This window comes from Pteropus alecto, unplaced genomic scaffold, assembly GCF_000325575.1.
Source record: "Pteropus alecto unplaced genomic scaffold, ASM32557v1 scaffold146, whole genome shotgun sequence".
NCBI lineage: Eukaryota > Metazoa > Chordata > Mammalia > Chiroptera > Pteropodidae > Pteropus > Pteropus alecto.
In genome coordinates this window covers 2,814,155-2,837,458 of record NW_006442107.1, presented here as the reverse complement: position 1 = coordinate 2,837,458, position 23,304 = coordinate 2,814,155, and the positions used below count along the sequence as shown (strand labels likewise).

The 23,304-nt window shown below is 35.3% G+C and overlaps 1 protein-coding gene across 2 annotated transcripts in view; it reads left to right on the top strand.

Annotated features, from left to right (window-relative positions):
- The window catches only part of SMAD4 (SMAD family member 4), a 39,075-nt gene that overhangs the window by 9,209 nt on the left and 6,562 nt on the right, over window positions 1-23,304 (top strand). The window contains exons 5-11 of one of the 2 annotated variants that reach the window (XR_003042557.1): window positions 547-666; window positions 762-878; window positions 2,310-2,360; window positions 7,881-8,064; window positions 9,146-9,314; window positions 21,837-21,975; window positions 22,503-22,615. Coding sequence is in view for 1 of the 2 variants with exons in the window: in XM_006919892.3 (XP_006919954.1) it covers window positions 547-666; window positions 762-878; window positions 2,310-2,360; window positions 7,881-8,064; window positions 9,146-9,314; window positions 21,837-21,975 (780 nt within the window). In the remaining variant the exon portion in view is untranslated. The remainder of the gene's footprint in view (window positions 1-546; window positions 667-761; window positions 879-2,309; window positions 2,361-7,880; window positions 8,065-9,145; window positions 9,315-21,836; window positions 21,976-22,502; window positions 22,616-23,304) is intronic. The other variant, XM_006919892.3, reaches the window with a different exon arrangement.

Sequence of the window (23,304 nt, the reverse complement as noted above, 5' to 3'; positions counted from 1 at the left end):
CTTGACCTTTTTTTTTTTTTTTAAACTTCCTCACCTTACTCATCACATTCCATTTACAATATTTGCCTGCTCTGCTTTTCTTTTATTAAACCCTAGCATTCTGCCATTACTAGTACCAGTGCTGATAATAATGAACTTTCCAGTTTTTAACATTTTCTTAAGTTGACTTTTGGAGTCCTACTCAGAAAGGTCCAGAGCTGGATAGAGTGGCCAGGAGTGAGCTGATGTGTTTCTGAAGAAGTGGTTTTGATAGGCTAGACATATACTAGAATTTTGCTGGCATTTGAACGATATCGTGAAGAAGTAGGCCACTAAAATTAGGTAGGCATTACTTAAGATAGAATAATTTTGAACTTATTCAAGTTAAGATTTGCCTTTATAGAGGACTGCAGGGTTTTTTATTTGATGGGCTATTTGAATGAGTTTCACTTTTTGCCCATCTGTGTAGTTGTGACTATCAGATATAATTTGGTCCTTCGTTTGCTGTATAAAACCATAGGATTGCATCTGTAAATGTACCATGTTAATGTCTTCTCATTCCTCTAGGTCAGCCTGCCAGTATACTGGCAGGCAGCCATAGTGAAGGATTGTTGCAGATAGCTTCAGGGCCTCAGCCAGGACAGCAGCAGAATGGATTTACTGGTCAGCCAGCTACTTATCATCATAGTATGTACATGCTTTTAAAAATCTTTTAAGTAGTTGAGAAAAAAATAGGCAGACTTTATAAAAGCAAATTAATCCATGTGGGCCTTAATTTCTAGACAGCACTACCACCTGGACTGGAAGTAGGACTGCACCATACACACCTAATTTGCCTCACCACCAAAACGGCCATCTTCAGCACCACCCGCCTATGCCGCCCCATCCCGGACATTACTGTAAGCTCTTGTTTTTGTTGTAAGGGCCTTTTCTTTTTGAGGATTTTTTTTTCTATTCTTAAAAAATGTTTTTACATCTTTTATTCATCTTACTATTTAGTTTTATTAAACGATTAGTGCCTTTCAGTAATTTTTATAAACAGTATTATTTATTTTTCATAATTATGTTATCATACCTTTGTTTTACAGGCGTGATGTTTACCAAATACATTTCTCTGTTGCTGATGTTTCATAACGCTACATTGAATTCCATTCATTTGTTTGTTTGCTTTGTAAATGTTCTGAGATCTTGTGTGTATCTGTATATCCACCCTAAGTGAATTGAACACCGTTGAGTGTCAAGGTTTCCCTCACTGTAGTATTCAGCATACCATAGACACTCAGCTGTTGAATCTGTCATTACTCTTCATAACTTCGATTGGGAGGGATACGCTACTGATTAACCATAGCTTATAGTTTCAGGCAGAACTGGAACATTGTTCATTTGGCTTAGTAAAATCAAGAGTATACATTTTTCATATATATTAAATCTTTTTTCCTCCAATATAAGATTAAGAATACCAACGAAAACTTGGAAAATAGAGAAAAACGTAAATAAGAAAATAAAAATTACCCAGAATCCTACTACCCGGAGATATCCTCTTCTAATATTTTGACATATTTTCCTTCCAGTCATATAAATGGGTATACGTTAATTTGTAGGGAGCAGGGGATTATACTGTCTCTATATATTGTTAAATCCTGGCTTTTTTTTTTTTTTTCAGTTATGTTACTATTTTTCTATGTCTTAAGAGAATATAATTTTTAATGTCTGCCTGTGCCAGCATAACAAGTAGTTAAGGGTTCTGAGTTTGGACCCTTAACTGTCTGTGTGACCATTGGCAAGTTATTTAACTTCCCTTAGCCTTAGGGGTAATAAAAGTTGCATCTGTCTCAAAGGATGTTCTAAGAAGTAAATGTAATAATTCATGTGAGATATTTAGCACAATGACTTAACACATAATAATCTCAATTATAATAGCTACTGTTCCAGTATGGAAATATCCTTAATGTAATAAACCATAAATATTTGTTTTTAGAATAGACCTAACAATCTTATATTGCATTATAAATTATATTGTATTACATGTTACATGAATAATTTAATTTACATTAAATTTTGCTTATACAACAAGTATAAATTATTTAATAGCACTTGGCACATAAATAAAATAATAGCTATTAAATATCCACAAAAGTAATTCAAGAGTATTTGTTTATTATAATTATAAAGTAATCCAAACTAAGCTTTTTAAGTTCTCGGATGTTGCATAACCTTGATCTAAACAACTCCTGAAGTGTGATAGTTATATTTAAGTAAGGTTAATAAAAGTTTTAGCATTGGTGAACTTTTAGTAAATAAAAGTGGGATTTTTATTGTCTTTTCTTTAGGGCCAGTTCACAATGAGCTTGCATTCCAGCCTCCCATTTCTAATCATCCTGGTAAGTGTATTTCAAAATCGATTTCCTGTATTTAGACTTTTCTTTGTGGTCATAGAAACATATATACATGTAGGTTTTAGAATAATTACAGAATAACTTAAACTGTTAGATAAGTACAGTACTCATTATGGCATTAGTTAATCCATAGTTCATGAATAGCTAGAGTAGTCATGCATAAACTGTTTTTGATTCTTTTTAACCATCTCCAAAAGAAAAGAACTGTGTTTTCAGCTACAATATAAAATACCAAAATGCCAGTTTTGTCATTGAATACATAAATATGCAGCAGAAGAAACTAAGTTTCAAAATAGAACAGCTGTAAAACTGTAGCTTGAAAAGCCAGGGAAGCATCTGAAGATGCTGAGAAAACAATTCACTCTGTCTTCACTCTGTCTTTGAAAATAGATTCACGAATCCCTGGTTAAGTAGAATTTAGAAACTCATTAAATTATTTCCAAAAGAGTAAATAGCTAAGTAGATTTTCTTAATTCAAAGTTCTACTATAAGTTTTAAACTATAGCAGTAATAAAGTTCAGAAATGAAATATCAAAGGCTTCTTAACATAAACATAGAATTTTGATTTGTTTTCTTTCCTTCCATCCCTTCATTCTCTTTATACAAATGTATAATTTCAACTCATCACCTTAATTTTTCCCTAATTAAAAAAAAAGTTTTATAAAGAATTTCAAACATATACCTAATACCAGAATAATATAGGAAATTATCCTCCCACCCCAATTGTACTCATCCCTGTTTTAGCTCTTAACAACTAATGGCCAATTTTGTTTCATTCATACCCTCACCTACTTTTCATTCGTACTCTCACTTATTATTTTGAAGGGAATCCCACAAAATCATTTGATATGTAAATATTCCTGTATATATTTCCAATAAGGATTTAAAATATACAACTATAGTAACCATAATGATCAATTTAAGGAATGACTCACAGTTCCTCAAATAGAGCTACATAAGTTCTTAAACAGTGTTCTCCTATTTATTATTTATGTTGGTTCACATTTTTCTTCTGGCTTTTAAAAAATGACAGTATAAGATCTTTATGCTTATAACTCTTCTCATATTTCAGTTTAAGAGATTTAAAGAATTTATGGATCAGAAGGCTAAATTGCTTTATAGTGATCACATTAGAGTGTTAGAACCAGTTTTACTCTGCTCATCAGCAGATGTGATGATAGTTTAATAAACTTTGTGCTGATTTAACATGCAAACAATGTTTGTTTTGATTAGGAGAAAAATTCTGCTGGTGGAGCAGAAACATTTTTTTTAAACATATAAATTGTGTATGTGTTTAAAGTATCCTTGCTAGTGGATTTTCTGTATATTTTCATATTTGTTGTGGTTTTATACATTTTTGTGAGTCAAAAAGTCTTGTCTTTTTATACATTTTTATTGAGAAATGTACAGGAAAGTACATAAAGTCTAATGAATAATTAAAGCCAGCACCTGTGTAACCACCACCCGCATTGAAAACTAAAACATTGCAACACCCCCAGAAACCTTCCTTATGCATTTTGTCTCAGTCAGAAACTTTTCCTCTCCTCCCTCCAGAGATAACCACTATCCTGCTTTTTTATGGATATTAACTTTTTGCTCTTTGAAAGTGATGAATGTATCCCTAAACAATTTAGTTTAATAGTTTGGTTTTGTATTTGAAATTATCTAATTAAAATCATTGTACCAGAATCTTAATTTTGTTTGTGAATAAATATATTGTGATAAGAGAGAGAAATCTAGAGTCATAAGAATGAAAAAAAATTTTTTTAATTAATTTATTTTTATGATGAAATCTGGAGTCATAAGAATGAAAATTTTTGCTGGCTTCGAGGTAGCATCATTGAGAGTCAGGAGTGGTCCCTGGTAACTTGCAGGGGTCTCAGTGGCTTAATAGAAGGTAATCTTCAGTAATGAGGGTAATCAGGGTTCTGAAGGAATACCCACCCTGGATGGAATGGTGGGATAGGGTTGGGAGTGGTAACATTTAGCTAATTATTTGGACTCAATTGTGGATTCAGCAATTGCTTTTGGCCGCTTAATAGATTTACTTCATTCTTCCCAGAATTTAACTGATTTTGAGCCCTGGTGGTTAGGGAACAGCTTTAACTAGTTCTGAGGATATGTATCTATATAGCACCCTACATGGGCACTACAGCCTCTGTCTTTGAGTAGGATAGGAAGTGACTTAATGGTGAAAGTGATCCTGTCTCTGTCCAGGTGGTTGGGGAAGAGGATCAACTCTGCTGACCTTTAATGGAGTCACCTGCTTGGGACCCAGATGGCTTTGAACTCTTTGGCTGTGAATACTAATGGGCTCCAGAGCAGTTTTACTTCACAGCTGTTAATATCTCCTCTTGCATTGTTAAAAGAATATTCTAACTGATCTTCCTATTGGGAGACTTTCTAATCATAGTGCCCTCCTCCCCTCCATTTAATCTCTACTGATATCAGTATTTCTCTTAAAATTTGAATCTAGTTCTTATTTCTCTGCTGAAGAACTTTCAAAGATTCTCCTACACATTGCTTGCCATAGGATGAAGTCCAAATTCCTTAGCTGGGCAGAAGACAGTGTGCGATCCTGGTCTCTGTGTACTTCTCTAGCCTCATCTGTTTATTCTTTAACTATCCTGAGATGCTTAACCAAGCTTGCTTGGCTATAACATCCCTCTGCTGTTTTTGCACATGGTTCTCTTCCTTATATGTCTTATACTCTGTATATTCATCTGTTATTCTGCAACAGATTAAAACAGCAATAACAATTTGTTATTTCATTTCTGTAGGTCAGGGACCTGGGAGTGGCTTAGCTGGTTTGCTTTGGCTCAGAGTCTCATGAGGTTGCAGTCAAATCGTTAGCTCGAGCTTCCATTATCTGAAGGCTTTTCTGGGGCTGGAGGATTCACTTTTGGGGGGGGCTTACTAACATATCCAGCAAGTTGGTGTTATTGTTGGTAGGAAACTCCAGTTTCTCTCTGTGTGGACCTTTCTGTAGAGCTTCTTGAGTGTCTTCACATGACAGTTAGCTTCCACCAGAGTGAGTGATCAAGTGAAAGCCAGATGGAGCCTTGGCGTCTTTTAAGACTTAGCCTCAAAAGTCACATCATTTCTGTAAGTTTCTATTTTGTAGGGAGGGGACTATACAAGGATGTGAATATCGGGAGGTGAGAATCATTGAGGGCCATCTTGAAGCCCATACCACTCATCCCTACTCTCCCAAATGTGGCAAATTCTTTGCGATCCAGAAAGGCTTAATGAACTTAATGAATTCCTATTACCTTCTCCTGTTTTAAAAATAAGTGTTAGCAGATTTAGAGTGAAATAGAAAAGTTTTCCACATGGAATTTTATATCTTAATACTGTCAAGGTCTTTGGAACCCACTTGGGTTACCTCTAGCCCTTTCTGTCCTTACAGATAGTAACCCCCCTTCCTACTGCTTTAATCTCTCTTGATTGATCTAGGCTATTTTTCATCCCTGGTCTGTGGTGTGACTCTGATGCCAGTTTCTTTTTATCCTTAAGTCTCTTAAAACTTCTTCCCAGTGCTAGCAGGTCAGCTCATTCTAAACCTATTTTAAGATGCAGCTTTATGTAACCATCATTGTTGAATGGTGTCTAAAATATTAGGCAAACAAACAACAAAAAACCTCTTGGTGACTGGGAAATAATAAAATAAGGTTTAAGTGCGGTTGCAGCTGTTGCAATTAATCATGATAAAGTGTATTTCTCTTATTTAAATATGGAGATTATACAACTCTTCCCCTCTCCCCCCGTTTTGACTCTCATGGAAAAAAGTTGCTCATTGTGGAATTTTACTTCTGGATAGTGTTCTTCAGTGTGAACTAGGAAATGCATGTACTTGGACCTTATTTTTTTAACTCAGCATTGTAAACATTCACGACTTAAGGGCATTGTTTGTAACAAAATTTACTGTTTGGACTGATTTATATAAAGGCTTCTTTTAAGTGGTATTACCGTTTTTTGTTGCCAAAACATTGGATAATTGATATCTTGTCTTAGAAACCTCTTTAGTTTAAACTTCAACCAGTATACCTGCCAGTTGTTTGCTGAAGTTTCTTGTTCAGAGCATAACGTGATATCTTTAATAAATAATTTTCCTGTAAGGAATACCTTCATAAATATTTCAAAACTGGCTTTTTAATGAGGTACTTTAGTATATTATACTTTAAGATTCTTGAAAAGATCTAGGTTTTTGTCATTCTACCTATCTTTTCAGACTATTGAGAGTTTTATTGCTTCAAATTGTAGTTCAGTGTTTGTAAATGACACATTGAGATGCAGAAAATGAATTTTTCTAATTTAAAATTATTTTAAATTTATTCAAATAAATATGCTAAATGCATCTTCAAAGTTAAAATTGTAATAGTTAACATGAATTGACTTCATTAAAAATAGAGCTAGAACAAATGACCTTTCACCCAAGAGACAGTTGAGAATTTCTGTTCACAGCAGCTGTGTAGTTGGAGTGTAATTAACCTTGACTCTGATCTGATTGGCTGTTTTGCTTAGGTCTTTTCTCTCAATTAGAGATCTAGAAAAATGTGCCATGGATTGATGTTCTTAAGAATATTTCCCTGGAATGTGTCTTAGAGTCACTGTTATTTAAAAAAATAAAAGTTTAGACTACTTAGAAAATATGTGCAGTCAAATGAAACATTATAGTAAAATAATTTATTTTAGGTTCTGATTACTTCCATTCTTTAAAGTCTCAGTTGACTGGGTCCTTTGAGGTAAGAACTGAATTCAAGGTTTTAAAAAGTGGCTTTAGAGTTTCAAGAATGCTAGGGACTGAGCTGAAAAATAGAAGACATAAAAATGCCTACTTCTTTGTTCCAGAGAAGTTTATATTTGGGACTTAAGCTTTTAAAAGTAGAGTTGAGGCAAAACATAAGAATGCCTCTGTAATACACATGAAATATTCTATCAGACCTTAAAAATTAACATAAACTTTCTCATAGTCAACAGAATCATGGCTGGGTGCCAATTTTATTAAATAAGTTGGTCACAGCATTTTAATTATCATTTTACGTATATCTATAGGTGTAGTTGAAATTCAAAGTGCACATCAGAGTAAAAGTATCAAAACTCAATGCCATAGTAAATGTACTTGGCTTCTGCAGAATTCTAGTCGGACTTGATTTGACTCCCTTCTCATGGCCCAGGTGGCTTTGACAGAACACAGGAGTTAGTGCTGATCATCACACAACATACCACTTTCTTTTTTGTAACTTCTACAGAATTTTAAGGGGAGGTGGTGGCATTGACTCTGTGGAACAGATCTTGCTTGATAAATCAATAATGCTGGCCCAGTATCTGTCCAGTGGAACCCATTATGAACTAGTACAAGATTGAAAATGCCTACTTTTTAACGCATTGTTGTAATCAGATTCTTTTGGATGATTTTCAGATGCCTCTCCTGTCCCTTCATCCTTTCTTTTAGGCAAAACTTTATCTTATGGGGTGATGATAGCTCACATTTATCTCTCATAGCTCCTGAGTATTGGTGTTCCATCGCTTACTTTGAAATGGATGTTCAAGTAGGAGAGACATTTAAGGTTCCTTCAAGCTGCCCTATTGTTACTGTTGATGGATACGTGGACCCTTCTGGAGGAGATCGCTTTTGCTTGGGTCAACTCTCCAATGTCCACAGGACAGAAGCCATTGAGAGAGCAAGGTATTGATTGTATGGTTAGTTATTTTAAAAGTTATTTTGAACATAGTATATTGTCTTTTATTCAAAGTTATATTTTCAATGTAGATTGTTATCGAACATGATAAAAGAATAAAGTCATCTTGAAAATTCAGATTTGTAAGAATTCCATTTTAGTTATAGAGGTTATTTAAAATATGATAAGATGGTGATTTTAAAAGTAGTGAGGTTTCTCTGTTTTGAATAGTAATTAGACCTTTTGGAATTCAATTTGAAAACTAATTTTTATTTCCTCTGCTCATATGTTATTTCTCAAAACTATTGAAAGGAAGTAATATAAAATGGAGATGTTTCTGCAAGTGTTATTTATAATGTTGAAAAACTAATAATAAAAGGGAATGGTTAAATAAAATTTGATGCTTTGATGTTTTATGTAGTCATTAAAATGCTAAAAAGTTTATATAATCAAATGTAAATGCCTCAGATGAAATATTATAGGAAAATATACATAGTTTTAAGTATTGTGTAATTTCAACTCTTTAAGAACTTGTGTGTTTGCATAAATATGTAATCTTGGCTCTGTCAGTACTTTGGCAAATTACCAACTCTAAGCCAGTGCTAATAGAATTTTCTGTGATGAAAGAAATGGTTTATCTGTGTCGTCCAGTGCAATAGCCACTAGCCACATATAGCTGTTGAGCACTTAAAATATGGTCATGTGATTAACTGAATTTCAAAATTATTTTTAATTTAAATAGTCATTTATAGCTAGTGACTATTGATTTGGACACTGTAGCATAAGCCTTTGTTCTGTCATTTATAAAATGGGAATAATAGTAGTTTATTTAATTGCGAGAGTTCAATGAGAATTTATGTTAAACGTTCCTGATACGCAGTAAGCATTATATATATGTTCATCATTATTATGTATGACTAAGATATTAAAAAAGGATGAGATACACAAAAATGTTAACAATGGCTGTCTTTTGGTTATGGTGTTATATAAAGTCCTTTAATTTTTCAATATTGGGTATGCTGTATAATCTGAACTAATATTTTTAAATACTTATAAAAAATGAAATATAATCCCCTTTTTCTTTCTAAGGTTGCACATAGGCAAAGGTGTGCAGTTGGAATGTAAAGGGGAAGGTGATGTTTGGGTTAGGTGCCTTAGCGACCATGCAGTCTTTGTACAGAGTTACTACTTAGACAGAGAAGCTGGGCGTGCACCTGGAGATGCTGTTCATAAGATCTACCCAAGTGCATATATAAAGGTTAGTGGAAGTCTTACTCAACTACTTTAGACTTGGAGAACTCTATTTGTTGTTTAAAGAACTGAGATGGAGGTGGGAGGAGTGGAAGATGTCTTTTTATGTATTAAATATCAGAAATTACGTTTGTGTATAAAACACATTTCCTGGGGGTATTATTTATTGACATGATTGGTTATCTAGTTTTATGGTTGCATTCATACCCTGTTATTAGAAAATTTGTCAAATGTTTTAAAGTAAAGTACAGACTCTTGAAAATATTGAATGAAACCCCCAAACTTATATTCCTTTGTTATAAAATATGTAAAATTTTGGAATTTTATCTTAGCCAGTTCAGTATTTTATGGAGGGGAATTCTAAAATTAATAGATTTTCAAATTAAGAACCTAAGAAATGAAAAATTCTTCAACATCAGGTTTTTTAAGGGGAATTCTAAAATTAATAGATTTTCAAATTAAGAACCTAAGAAATGAAAAAATCTTCAACATCAGGTTTTTTAAGGTTATTTTTTTGCATTAAATGAGTTTTATTTACTGTATCATTTCACAGTTTAAGCCTAAGGTATTTTTCATTAATTATTATGTATTCAGCTCATTTTAATTTTAGTTTATAACATACAACGAAAGCGAAAGATAGTTGTAATTAGATAGTCTAAATATATTTTTAATCTCAGATTTTTCAGTCTTCCTAAGCGTCTTCATTGTTAGCTATTGTAAATTAGTAGAATTAACTACATCACTTATTCCTGGGACTTTTCTTAGCGTACAAATAATACAACCAAGTAGTATCTCCAAAAATGGAATCGCTTGATTGCCTCACAGCAACAAACCAAATATCTCATTTTCAGTCACTACATGTCAGTTAAAGGGTATAGGGGTCTTTTTTTTAAATGAAACTTTGAAATATATCAAGTATAGAGAAAATAAACCCCCATCTACCCATTATCCAGCTTTCACAATTGTCAGCATTTTATCAATCTTTAATGTGTTTTTTTCCCTTTACTTTTTTTCCTGTAGTAATTAAAGCCAATTCCAAACATTATAATAGTTTACTCATAAACTATTCTGGCATAAATCTTCAATTTATAAATACTTCTAAAAAACAATCACAGTGCTATTTATCACACCTAGTAAAATTAACACGAATTCCCTGTTAAGTGTTTTGACATTAGAGGACCATTTATAGTTTCGATTTCTTAAAATAATAAAATATAACAATAAAATGTTAAATTATATTTATCGATAGGATATCACGGTGTGGAAAATTTGGTTATTAAACAATACATAGAATATGATCCCCTTTTTAATTAAATAATGTCATGGATATTTGTATTTGATTATATATCCACAAGTCTGGAGTGGTGTGTACAATGTCTTAGCAGAAATTGTCTCTGGGAGATGGAATTATCTTTTATTTGTATTTTCCAGTTTTTCCACAAGGAATTTCATTTGTGCTTTGTTACTATTTTTAAATGGTGTTGGATTTTCTCATATGCTTTGTAATCTATATTTGTTGGCAAGTTTGCCTTGAGAGAATTAATTCTTTTTTAAAATTTTTTTCTTCCTTTGTTTGCTTTTCCCTATAGAGCAATTTTGCCTTAGTCTAGCACTTAGGGATCCACATTTCAGAACCAATTTTTATAATTAGGAGATAGAGGAGTTTTGTCCCTTGAAGAAGTTGAGTTCTAATCCCTAGGTATGCTCAGGACCTAAATCCTGTTGCGTAGGTTTTTCTGATATTTACCTCTGCCACAGGCAAGAATTTTATTCCTAGGTGCATTTCTGAATTAGCTGTCAAGGTATTTTACCAGCGGCTGATTCATGGGCAGCTGCCCAGTTGTTAGTCCTCAAAGAGCTTGGCAATTGTCTCTTTCCATATTACTCTAAGAAGTTGAATTCCTGTCCTCTACGTCTTCTGTTTACGGTCCTGGTACCCCAAATACGTCCTGTCTTGGTTCGTACTCTATACTGTGAGTTTTGTTTATGCATCATCAGTTAATGGACATAGGGTTGTTTCCACTTTTTGACTATTATGAATAGTGCTGCTATGGACATTCATAAACAAGTTTTTAGGTAGATGTATGTTTTCATTTTTTTGGATATATACCTAGGAGTGGAATTGCTGGATCATAGGTAACTCTATGTTTAACTTTTTAAGGGACTGCCAGACTATTTTCCAAAGTGGCAGTGCCATTTTACAGTTCCACCAATAATATATAGATAAGGGTTTCAGTTTCTCTATATTCTCAACACTTATTATCTATCTTTTTTATTTTGCCATCCTAATGGGTATGTACTGGTATCTCATTGTGATTCGATTTGCATTTCCCTAATGGTTAGTAATGTTGAACATCTTTTCATGTGTTTATTGGCCATTTGTATATCTTCTTTGGAGCAATGTTTATTCAGATCTTTTGTCCATTTTTAAATTAGGTTGTCTTTTTATTATTGAATTGTAAGAGTTCTTTGTATATTCTGGGTATCAGTCCTTATCAGATAGTTTACAAATATTTTCATTTTTTGGCTCGTCTTTTACTTTATATGATTTACAGCACAAAAGTTAATTTTTAAAAATTTTATTTTTCAGTTACAGTTGGCATACAATAAATATATTAGTGCATACCATAGTGATTAGATAGTTATATAACTTACGAAGTGATTGCCCGATAAATCTAGTAGTCATTTGACACCATATATAGTTATTACAATATTGATTATGTTCCCCATGCTATACTTTATATCCCCATTACTGTTTTGTAACTACTAATTTGTACTTCCCTTCCCCTTTTTCACCTACCCCCTCCAGTCCCCTCCCATCCGGCAACCATCAAAATAGTCTATCTATGAGTTTCTGTTTTGTTTATTTTGTTCTTTAGATTTCACATGTAAGTAAAATCATATGGCATTTGTCTTTTTCTGACTTACTCCACTCAGCACAGTACCCTCTAGGTCCATCCATGTTGTTGCAGATGGCAAGATTACATTATTTTTTAATGGCTGAGTAATATTTCATTTCTATATATGTACCACCTCATCTTTATCCATTCGTCCATTGATAGACACCCAGGTTGCCTCCATATCTTGGCTTTTGTAAATAATGCTGCAATGGACATACAGATTCACATATCCCTTTGAGGTAGTGTTTTGGGTTTCTTTGGATAGATACCCATAAGTGGAATTACTAGGTCCTTCTTTGTCTCTTGTTGTAGCCTTTGTTTTATTTTATTTTATTTTTTTAGCCTTTGTTTTAAAGTCTGTTTTTTCTGGTAAAAATTTTGCCACCCATGCCTTTTTTGTTTCCATTTTTGTGAAATACCTTTTTACCATCCCTTCACCCCCAGTCTGTGTGTATTTCTATCTGAAGTGAGTCTCTTGTAGGCAGCATATGTAAGGGTCTTATTTTCTTATCCATTCAGTCATCTATTTTTCGATTGGAGCATTTAGTCCTTCACATTCAAAGCAATTGTTTGTTGATAGATATGTAGTTATTGCCATTTTATTATTCATATTTTTAAATTTTCTTAAGTCTGTCCAACATTTCTCGTAATACTGGTTTGGTGTTGATGAACTCCTTTAGCTTTTTCTTGTCTGGGAAGCTCTTTTTCTGTTCTTCGATTCTAAATAATAGCTTTACTGGGTAGAGTAATCTTGATTATAGGTACTTACTTTTCATCACTTTAACTATTTCCTGCCAGTCACTTCGGGCCTGCGTAGTTTCTGTCGAGAAATCAGCTGACAGTCTTTGGAAGTTCCTGTGTAGGTAACTAATTGCTTTTCTTTTGCTGCTTTTAAGATTCTCTGTTTTTAAGCTTTGGCATTTTAATTATGATGTGTCTTGGTGTGGTTCTCTTTGGGTTCATCTTGTTTAGGACTCTGCACTTCCTGGGCTTGTATGTCTATTTCCTTTGCCAGGTTAGGGAAGTTTTCAGTCATTATTTCTTGAAACAGGTTTTCAGTTCCTTGCTGTCTCTCTTCTCCTTCTTGTACCCCTATGATGCAAATGTTCTTGTGCTTGATATCCCAGCAGTCCCTTAAACCCAGCAGTCCCCAACCTTTTGGCACCAGGGACCGGTGCTCCTATAAGAATCTAATGTGTGATGATCTGAGATAGAGCTGAGGCTGTGATGCTAGCTCTGGGGAGCAGCTGCAGATACAAATGAAGTTTCCCTCATTCGCCTGCTGCTCACCTCCTGTTGTATGTCCTGGTTCCTAATAGACCATGGACCAGTACTGGTTTCTGGCCCAGGGGTTGGGGACCCCTGCCTTAAACTATCCTCGTATTTTTGGATTCTTTTCTTGTTGCTGTTCTGATGGGGTGTTTTCTGCTACCTTATCTTCTAAATTACTGATTCGTCTTCTGCTTCATCTAATCTGCTGTTGATTCCTCCTAAAGTAGTCTTTATTTCAGTTATTGCATTCTCCATTTCTGACTGGTTCTTTTTTACGTTCTCCGTCTCCATTTTTATGTTTTATATTTCTCTGTTAAAGTTCTCCCTGAGTTCATCTACTCTTTTCTAAGTTCATTGAGCTTCCTTATAACTAGTGTTTTGAATTCTTCATCTGGTAGATTACTTGTCTCCATTTTGTTTTTTGGTTTTTTTTCCTGGAGCTTTGTTCTAGCCTTTCATTTGGGACCTGTTTCTTTGTCTCCCCATTTTGGCTGCCTCTGGGTGTTCCTTTCTATTTATTAAGTACGGCTCTTGTCTCCTGGTCTCAGGAAAATGGCTTTTCGTATAGGTCCTGTGGGGCCCAGAGGCACAGTCTTCTCTGGTCACTTGAGTCAAGTGTTCCAGGTGTGTCCCCTGTGTGGATTGTGTGTGCCTTCCTGTTGTAGTTGAGCCTTGGTTGCTGTTTGCATGTCAGTGGGAGGGAATAATCCTTGGGCTAATTGGTTCTGAGGACAGGCTGGTGAGGGGCTGACCCTACGGAGCAAGATTTGCTTTACAGGGGCCCAGTCTGCCCTTTGGGTATGTGGTCCTTGGATGCAGCCCTAGGTGGTGCTCTAGCTTGGTCAGAAGCTAGCCACTGGGCATGCGAGCCCTGGGACCTCCTGGGAGAGACCCTGCTGCAGACTAAGTCCAGGCTTAGCCTATGCCTTCCCCTGGACCACGTGGCAAGAGTCACCAAGCGATCTGCAGATGGCCGTCGCCTATCCTGGGCTTGGAGGTGCCTGGAGAGGCCAAGCTACGAACCGAGGCAGGCTGCTGCTAGTGCCAGGCTTGGGCTGCTCAGCAAGAGGCGTGGAGCACACTGAGGCCAGATGTTGCTTGTTTGGGTTTTGTGAACCTTTGAGAGATTTTAAGAAGCTCTGCAGCATGAGCCAAGACAGGTCATTTTTATGGAAAAGCCACTGGAAGCGCTTAGGTGAGCCCACAAGTTGGGTGGGGTGGGGTCCCGGAATCACCAGAGAAGGGCCACCAGGGTTAGCCATGTTGATGGAGACTCAGATATGCAGCCACCTGTGTGTCTGCACACTGGGAAGTGGGAGGGCTCGACAGAGGAAGAGTGCCCTCTGCCAGCACTTCTGTCTGAGAGAAAGCTGCCCCACCAGCCTTTGCCTTGAAGCCAGATCCTCTCTGTATGTCCTTGGTGCTTTTCGGGCAGCTGCCCCAGTGCTGGAGCGTGAAGTGAGTGAGTCCGTCAGCGAGTAAGTCTGTGCACTGGCCTCTTAAGAGGAACATCTGCAACTTTATCTGCCCTCTGTCTCAGCCACAGTCTCATCTAGTTTTCACAGCCAGAGGTTGTACAGGTTTTTCTTCCTGGCACTGGAACCTTGGACTGGGGAGCCCGATGAAGGGCCAGGATCCCTCGCTCCTCTGGTTCTCAGCTGCCACAAGCAGATATGGGGACCAGCCCATTCTACATCTCCATGCTTCCTACCTGTCTTGAGGCCTCCTCTCTGTCCCCAGCTACGGGAATTCTATTCAGCTAGACTTCAGGCAACTCCCGATGATGGTTGTTCTGTTGTTTAGTTATAATTTTGATGTGGTCATGAGAGGATGCAGACACAGTGTTTACCTACTCTGCCACCTTGACCTGAACCTAGCCAAAAGTTGTTAATTTTGATGTAGTCCAGTTTATTAGCCACTTGTGCTTTTGGTGTCAAATTTATCTATTCTTTGGCTGCTCGTGCTTTTGGTGTCATATCTAAGAAATCATTGCCTAATTCAAGGTCATGAAGATGTACACCTCTTTTGTTTTTTTTTCCCCCTAAGGGTTTTATAGTTTTAGCTCTTACGTTTAGGTCTATAATCCATTTTGAGTTAACTTTTGTATATAGTGTAAGGAAATTGATCCAGCTTAGTTTTTTGCATTAGAATATTCAGTTGTTCCAGCAACTGTTTGTTGAAAAGATTGTTTTTCCTTTATTGAATTATCCTGACACCCTTGTTGAAATTCAGTTGTCCTTAAATGTAAAGGTTTATTTCTGGGCTGTCAATTCTGTTTCATTGATCTGTTTATCCTTATGACAGTACTACTCTGCCATGGTTACTGTAGCTTTGCAGTAAGTTTTGAAATTGCGAAGTGTGAGTTCTCCAGCCTTGTTCTTTTTCAGGATTGTTTTGGCTATTGCCATCCCCTTGTATTTCCGTATGAATTATATGATTGGCTTGGAGGGTATCCATTTTCAATAGTTTTTTGTTTGTTTGTTTGTTTGTTTTATCATTTGTATGTGTGTAGAGCAGAAGAAGATGATTATGCATACCTATTCATCCATCTTGACTGGAAGTCTCTGGATTCTGTAATTTGAAGTGAATAGATAGAGCACTGCAGTATTGAATATATATACCATGTGCCAGATGGTAGTAATGAACTTATCAGATATAGGGTAGTATTGAAAACATTTGAACTTAAAAAACGTGGAACCCTGTTGTATAATTCGTTTCTAGGATTGTCAAATAAGTGTAACATCTCTACTTTGGTAGACATGACCTTTGAAAAGCCCTCAAGATATGAGATATATCATTACTTGATAAACTACTGTCATGGATAGATTTTTATAGTAATCTCAGGCTTTTACCATGAACAAGAAAGAACTTTTATTAGAGTTTTTTTAAAAAACCTCATTTTTGTCAACTGTCGAAGATTAAAAAGATTTTCTATTTACCAAGTATATTATTGCTCTTCAGAAGAGTCTTCTTATTAGCTCTAAGGAAAGAGATGCAGGTATACTCTAAATGTAGCAGTAGCATTTTCTTCATTTGCTTATTTTGGGGGCAGCATTAACTAAAGGATCTATTTAGGTTGTCAGATATATTCTCACCAGAGATGATATTACTGGAGTGAAATGTATGCAGATAACAGGAAACCGTGGAAGGAATGTCCGCACATTGGGAATATATCCCCCAGCATACACACAAACACATTTTTCTCTTTTAAATAAAACTGAGAAAGATACAGGTTTGTAAAGCCATTCTTTCATTTTATGAACCAAGAAGCTAGATTGTAAAATGTCATTTTACAATCTTTAAACGAAGCAGATGTTTGAATTCTCTTATAGTTACCTTGCTCTTTTGCTTTCAGAAGTCAGATCTGTTTTTACTGTTGCTTAGCACTGGGCACTCAGGTTTTTTAACAGCTTTATTGAGAAACTGATAGAAAATTTATATACCATATTCCCTTACTTAAAAGCGTATAATTTAATGATTTTTAGTATGTTCACATTTTTAGAACATTTTCATAACCCCATAAAAAAACCCTGTACCTATTAGCTGTCACCCCCACCCCCTACATTTCCCATAGCCCTAGACGCCCATTAACTACTTTATATGTAGATTTGTCTATTGAGAACATTCATATAAATGGAATCATATCATATGGTTTTCTGTGACTTTTTTCCACTAAGCATAATGTTTTCAGGCTTCATCCATGTAGCATGTTATACGTACTTCATTTTTTTTCTATGGCCGAATAATAGTCCATATACCACATTTATCCATTCATCAGTTGATGGACATTTAGGTTTCTACTTTTTGGCTGTATTATGAATAATACTGCTATGAACATTCATGTATAAGTTTTTGTGTGAATGCATGTCTTTATTTCTCTTGGATATATACCTAGGAATGGAATTGCTAGGATCATAATTCTATATATAACTTTTTGAGAGACTGTCAAACTTTTCTAAAATGGCTGCACTATTTTACATTCCCATCAGCAGTGTGTAAAAGTTCCAGTTTTTCCTACAGTCTTATCAACATTCATTATTTGTCTTTCAGCATTGGTCATCATAGTGGGTGTGAAGTGGTATCTCGTTGTATTGGTTTTTGATTCACATTTCTCTGATGATGTAGATTCAGGTTTGTTTTTGAAGACATATATGTTATGAGACGAGGAGCCAATGAATGCTTCTAAACCAGAAGTAGGCTATGTTGAAGGTTATTATAATTCCCACTTAATATGTAATTCCCAGTTATATATTATGATTCTTAACTCCAAGTCAGGTAACTTAGCAAGTCCCTCAAATGCCCAGTATACTAACACAATCATGTTTCTCTAGTTCTTGGTATTGATTCAAACTGAGAGTATTTTGAAAGAAAAATGCCAGAATTTGACGTCTGGTTGAAAGACAGTATCCTGAAGATGTTGACAATGATTTTTTATAAGACACTTGTATTAGATAATAAGTTTGTAATAAACTTATATGAAGAATAAGCACAGGGAACATGTTTAATTAAATGAAAGCAGAGGTAAGTTGTTGATTTGCTCAGGATTGCTGATCAGAAATACCTTCTGGATCCAAAAAGAATATTTAAAACCTTTGGTTCCTTTGAATTGTCTTCATCAATAACTTGGCCATATTCTGAAAGGAAGATGGTTGCATTTCAGTGATAGCTTTAATTTTACCATCCAGTATAACAGCTGAAATATATTATGGTATAGTGGGTCAGATACAGTATATAGTCAGGAGGCATCCCAGGTATCAGGTAGCAGTATAGCCAATAATCATAAGTCTTCTGATTTGAGTGCTGTAATTACATAAATAATCCACTGTGGAAGGAAGGTTTGCTGAGGTGCTTAATGAATCATTTTTGCTGCATCTACAGATAAAAGTCATTTTAAAATTTTATCTTTATGGTTACCTATAATATGTGCTGCTGTTATTAGCATAGATTTAGATAAGACAGTCATTGTGATTTTTTACAACATATTGTAAAGAACCTTTGTGTGAAGATCTTTTGGTTATTTTTAATGACTTATAAAGTTGAGAGCAAAGTCGAACCCTGGAAATTTATACGTAAGTTTTATTTCCTGCTCCCAGATAATAAGATTATATATGTGCCATACTTCGTTAGTGATGATTAAAAACTTTTAAAAAGTGATTGTAAAGACCTAAATGTAAAACACAAAACTATGAAACTCCTAAAATGTAACATAGGAGAAAACCTAGATAACCTTGGATATGGCAGTGACTTTTTAGATATAGTCCCAAAGGCATGATCTATGAAAGAAACAATCGATAGGTTGGATTTCCTTAAAATTTAAAACTTCTGCTCTGAAAAAGACAATGTCAAGAGAATGAGAAAATAAGCCATAGACTGGGAGGAAATATTTGCAAAAGACACATCTGAAAAAGGACAATTATTTAAAATAGGAAAGTCTTAAAACTGAACAATGAGAAAACAACCTGATTAAAAATGGGCAAAACACCTGACTAGACATCTCACTGAAGAAGATAACAGATAGCAAGTAAGCATATGAAAAGGTGTTCGACATCTTACATCATTAGGGAATTGCATATTAAAACAACAGTAAGATACTTCTGCACACCTAGTAAAATGACCAAAATTCAGAACACTGACACCACCAAATGCTGACAGGAATGTGGAGCAACAGGAACTCGTTATCATTGCTGGTGGGAATGCAAAATGGTACAGCCACTTCTGGAAGACAGTCTGGTAGTTTCTTACATAGCTAAACATACTCTCACCATACGATTCAGCAACCATGCTCCTTGGTATTTACCCAAGTGAATTGAAAACTTATGTTCACACAAAAACCTGCACATGGATGTTTATAGAGCTTTTTATTCATAATTGTCAAAACTTGAAAGCCATCAAGAAGACTTTCAGCAGGTGAATGGATAAATAAACTGTGGTATAACCACACAATGAAATATTAACAACAATAAAAAATGGGCTATCAAGCCATGAAAAGACATGGAGGAAGGAATCTGATGGCATATTACTAAGTGAAAGAAGCTAATCCGAAAAAGGCTATATACTATATGATTCCAACTCTGTGACCTTCTGGAAAAGACAAAACTATGGAGACAGTAAGATCAGTGGTTTCCAAGGGTAAGGGGGAGGGAAGGATGTGTAGACAGAGCACGAAGGATTTTTCGGGCAGTGAAATGACTCTGTATGGTTCTACATTGTTGGATCCATGTCGTTATACAGTTGGCCAAACCCACAGATTATACGAAACCAAGAGTGAACCCTAAATGTACACTATGACTTTGATAGTGACATGTCACCATAGGTTCCTTGATTGTAACAAATGTACCATCGTAATGCAGTTTGTTGATACTGGGGAATGTTGTTGATAGTGGGGAATATTGTACTTGAGTGGGGCAGGGAACTCTCTTTACTTTCTGTTCAGTTTTACTGGGAACCTAAAACTGCTCTAAAAAGTAAAGTTTATTAATTTCCTTCTTTAAAAAGAATGGTTGTAGAGCTAGCTATTCAGCTTTTCAAATATTTGAGTCCCTGCTTTGTGTTATGCTAGGTAATGCCTTCCAAGAGGTCATAGACCAATGGAAAGTTTCAGAATCTAGTGGATTCTTGGGAAATCTTGAAAAAATAATGGTTTTTTTTCCTGGGCATTGTGCGATTTTTGGTTTTCAGACCTGACTTTGTTATGCTTTCTGTCTTGAAGCCTTTTAGGACTAATAGTTTGGCCAGGTAATACATTAATATATATTTGACAAGTTCATAGCTCTTTAGAGAATGAAATGGTCTGTTTTGTTCTTCATTGATGCTAGAAGATAGGCATTGAATGGAGAAATAAGTAAATGGCAATGTGATTTGCAATTGGGAGGGGATTGCTTTGTTGTATGGTTTGTATGAATACCATGATTAAAGACAAAATTTTTTCAGGCATCTGAAAACTAATGGTTTGGGTTCCAAACGTGTTGTTTATCTGATAAAGTATGTTATTCATTCTTTGATTTCTTTTATTGTTAAAGACAGTTATGCTCGCTCATATTTAGGTTTTGTGCATAGTAGGAGGCTTTTTAAAAAGTACTATTTGAATGAGGAATATGGTCACACGGTTCAGTTTGAAAAGTTTGCCTTGTGCAGCCTTGCTCCTATGCTATCCTTTTCTGCAGCTTCTACAGGTGACCACTTGGCTTGTGTAATCTTCCCATGCTTGTTTTAAATGCAAATATAATCAAACACATTATTTTAGGAAGTTGATTTTTTTTAGGAAAAAAGGTGATGTGATTTGTCATTCATAATTTGTTGCTTACTGAACGAACGTTGTTCCAGTACTTTTATGACGATAAGAATAAAAGTGTCAACCCCTTCCTTACTATGTCAGCCCTTGGCATGGCTGATAAAGAACCCTGAAATTCTTATGAACTCTTTAACTCATCCTGCAAGGTAAATGGCTACAGGGGAGGCCAAAAACAAAATAAATAACATTTATTGACAACGTATTACATATTATGCAAAGTTTACAACAACCCTACGAAAAAGCATGTACACTTAGCATTCCTGTTTTATAGATAAGAAAATTGAGGTTCCAGAGAGATTAATAAAGAACCTATGTAATAGATAGTATTATCAGTGATAGTATTCAAAAGCCAAGCTTTTTTTGAAAAACGATGAGCATTTTTTTAACATGCAGAAAACAAGAGAGAACCTAGTTTAATAAAATCCCATTATTTATCACTGAGATTCAGTAAAGATTTTATATTTGCTTTATCTTTTTTTGTTTCTTTTTTGTTTTTGAGTTTAAATACATTTTCTTTGTTTCTTCAGTATTTTAAAACAAGTCCTAGACAGCTTGTTATTTTACTCCTATGTAGTAAAGTATGCAACTCTAAAAAAATGCAGATCTTAATATAGTGACAATGCCGTTTATTAATGTTCCTCCAAATAGCTAGAATGATAAAAAAGTTGGCCATATGACCAAGGTCATCAGTTCAGCCTGAAGAAAACTCAGCAATTTGGTTTGAAAGGATGGGGTGATTTCTTGAAATGATTTCATTTTACACAAACGGGTGATTTTTCAGAGGGACAGTAATGACTGACTCACACTGAACCTAGGTAAAGGATGCAGAGGCATGTGGTAGCCACATCTGTCCTGATAGTGAAATGTGCCTCTTGGTGAGCTCCAAGCCACCTTTCCTAACTTCCAGTTACTACATACATAAAAACTTAAAAAGTTTACTTAATTCTTTTTATTTATAAGAGAGTTTAATGAAGCCGAAAGTTTAGATAAATTGTGCATTGGTTTTTGATGAATGGAATCCTTTCTGACGGACTCATAGCATTAAACCTATACTTTTTTTTAAAAGGTCTTTGATTTGCGACAGTGTCATCGGCAGATGCAGCAGCAGGCGGCCACTGCACAAGCTGCAGCAGCTGCCCAGGCAGCAGCCGTGGCTGGAAACATCCCTGGCCCAGGATCAGTAGGTGGAATAGCTCCAGCTATCAGTAAGTATGCTTTTGGTTCGTTTGTTTGTTTGAGTGTAATAGTTGGTGTTTTATCTTGATTCACTCATTTGATTAGTTAGTTTAAGCAATAATAGAAATTAAAGTTCTTTTTACTGGGATAAGAACATTTTTGAATTTGTTAAAAAACGATTCTTCTATATCATTTGCCCTTTGTCTAGGACCCTGTTTTCATTCTTTTTGTATCAAAAAGGGAATATGGGATGAAGAAGAAAAAGGGTTATTGTTACATTATTGGTCATCTCCCCTTTTTTTGTTGATGTTTTTAATTCCTGCCTCACCAGCCAGGGTGGGTTGTTATCACTGACATGCTTGGCTTTATTCTGGAAGGAAAGCGTATTTCAATTTCAGAATTAGGCACTTCCAATTTTTTTTTTTTAAGTATGCTAAGCATGGAGAGAAAACTAAGTGAGGGTGGTATTTTGATAACTTGTAGACTTTTTTTTAATTTTAGGGTAAAATTGAACTGTGTGCCAGGTTTCACACTGATGGGGAATTTTTTACTGCAGAGTTAAACTCCTGACTATAGACTTTTATGATGGAAACACGTGGCACCCATCTTCCACGTCTGAAGGCATAACTAGTGATTCATTCAACCCCTGTTCTTAACCTCTTCAGTGTGGTAAGCAAATCACACTGGCTAAGAAAACTGCAGTGGCCCTGCAGGTTTCTCTACAGTACATGCAAATTCCTCCCATTAGTTGCATTGTAATATTGATGAATGCAGATTGACTATATATGACTGTATGTTCTGACTGGAAAACTAGATGCAGAGTCTCCATTGTGACTTACATTCAGGAGTTTACAATGTAGAGGTAGATAAGGCATACTCGTTTATGGGATTTGATTTTTTAAAGAAATTTGGGCATCTAAACCATTAATTTGCTAGTTTTGATGTTATAAACTTGCTTTTACTAAGGAATCCAGAACTGTTATTAAATTTCTCATTCTCACCTACTGCCCCCATTGAGTAATTGCATATTATCTCTGTTACCTTGTGAAATTGAGAGACAGACATCATCTGGTCATCCAGGAAGTTTTAGTGGAACCAGGACTGTTAACTGTTTCATTCTTAGTCATGTCTTACTCTGAACTAGACTGTTTAGACAGACAGGAAAGTTCTTAGAACCATTCTGTGGAGATGCTACCTCTTAAAAACAAGTTGTTTCTTTTCCCTTCACCTCCACTTCTAAAGAGAAAAATTGGTGGGGTGCTGGTAGATGGTAGTAATTCACTTTATAATTCATGGGAGCTAGAAGACTCATGTGGAATGTAAATTGTCTTAACCAAAAGTTTTCAGTCTCTTGACAA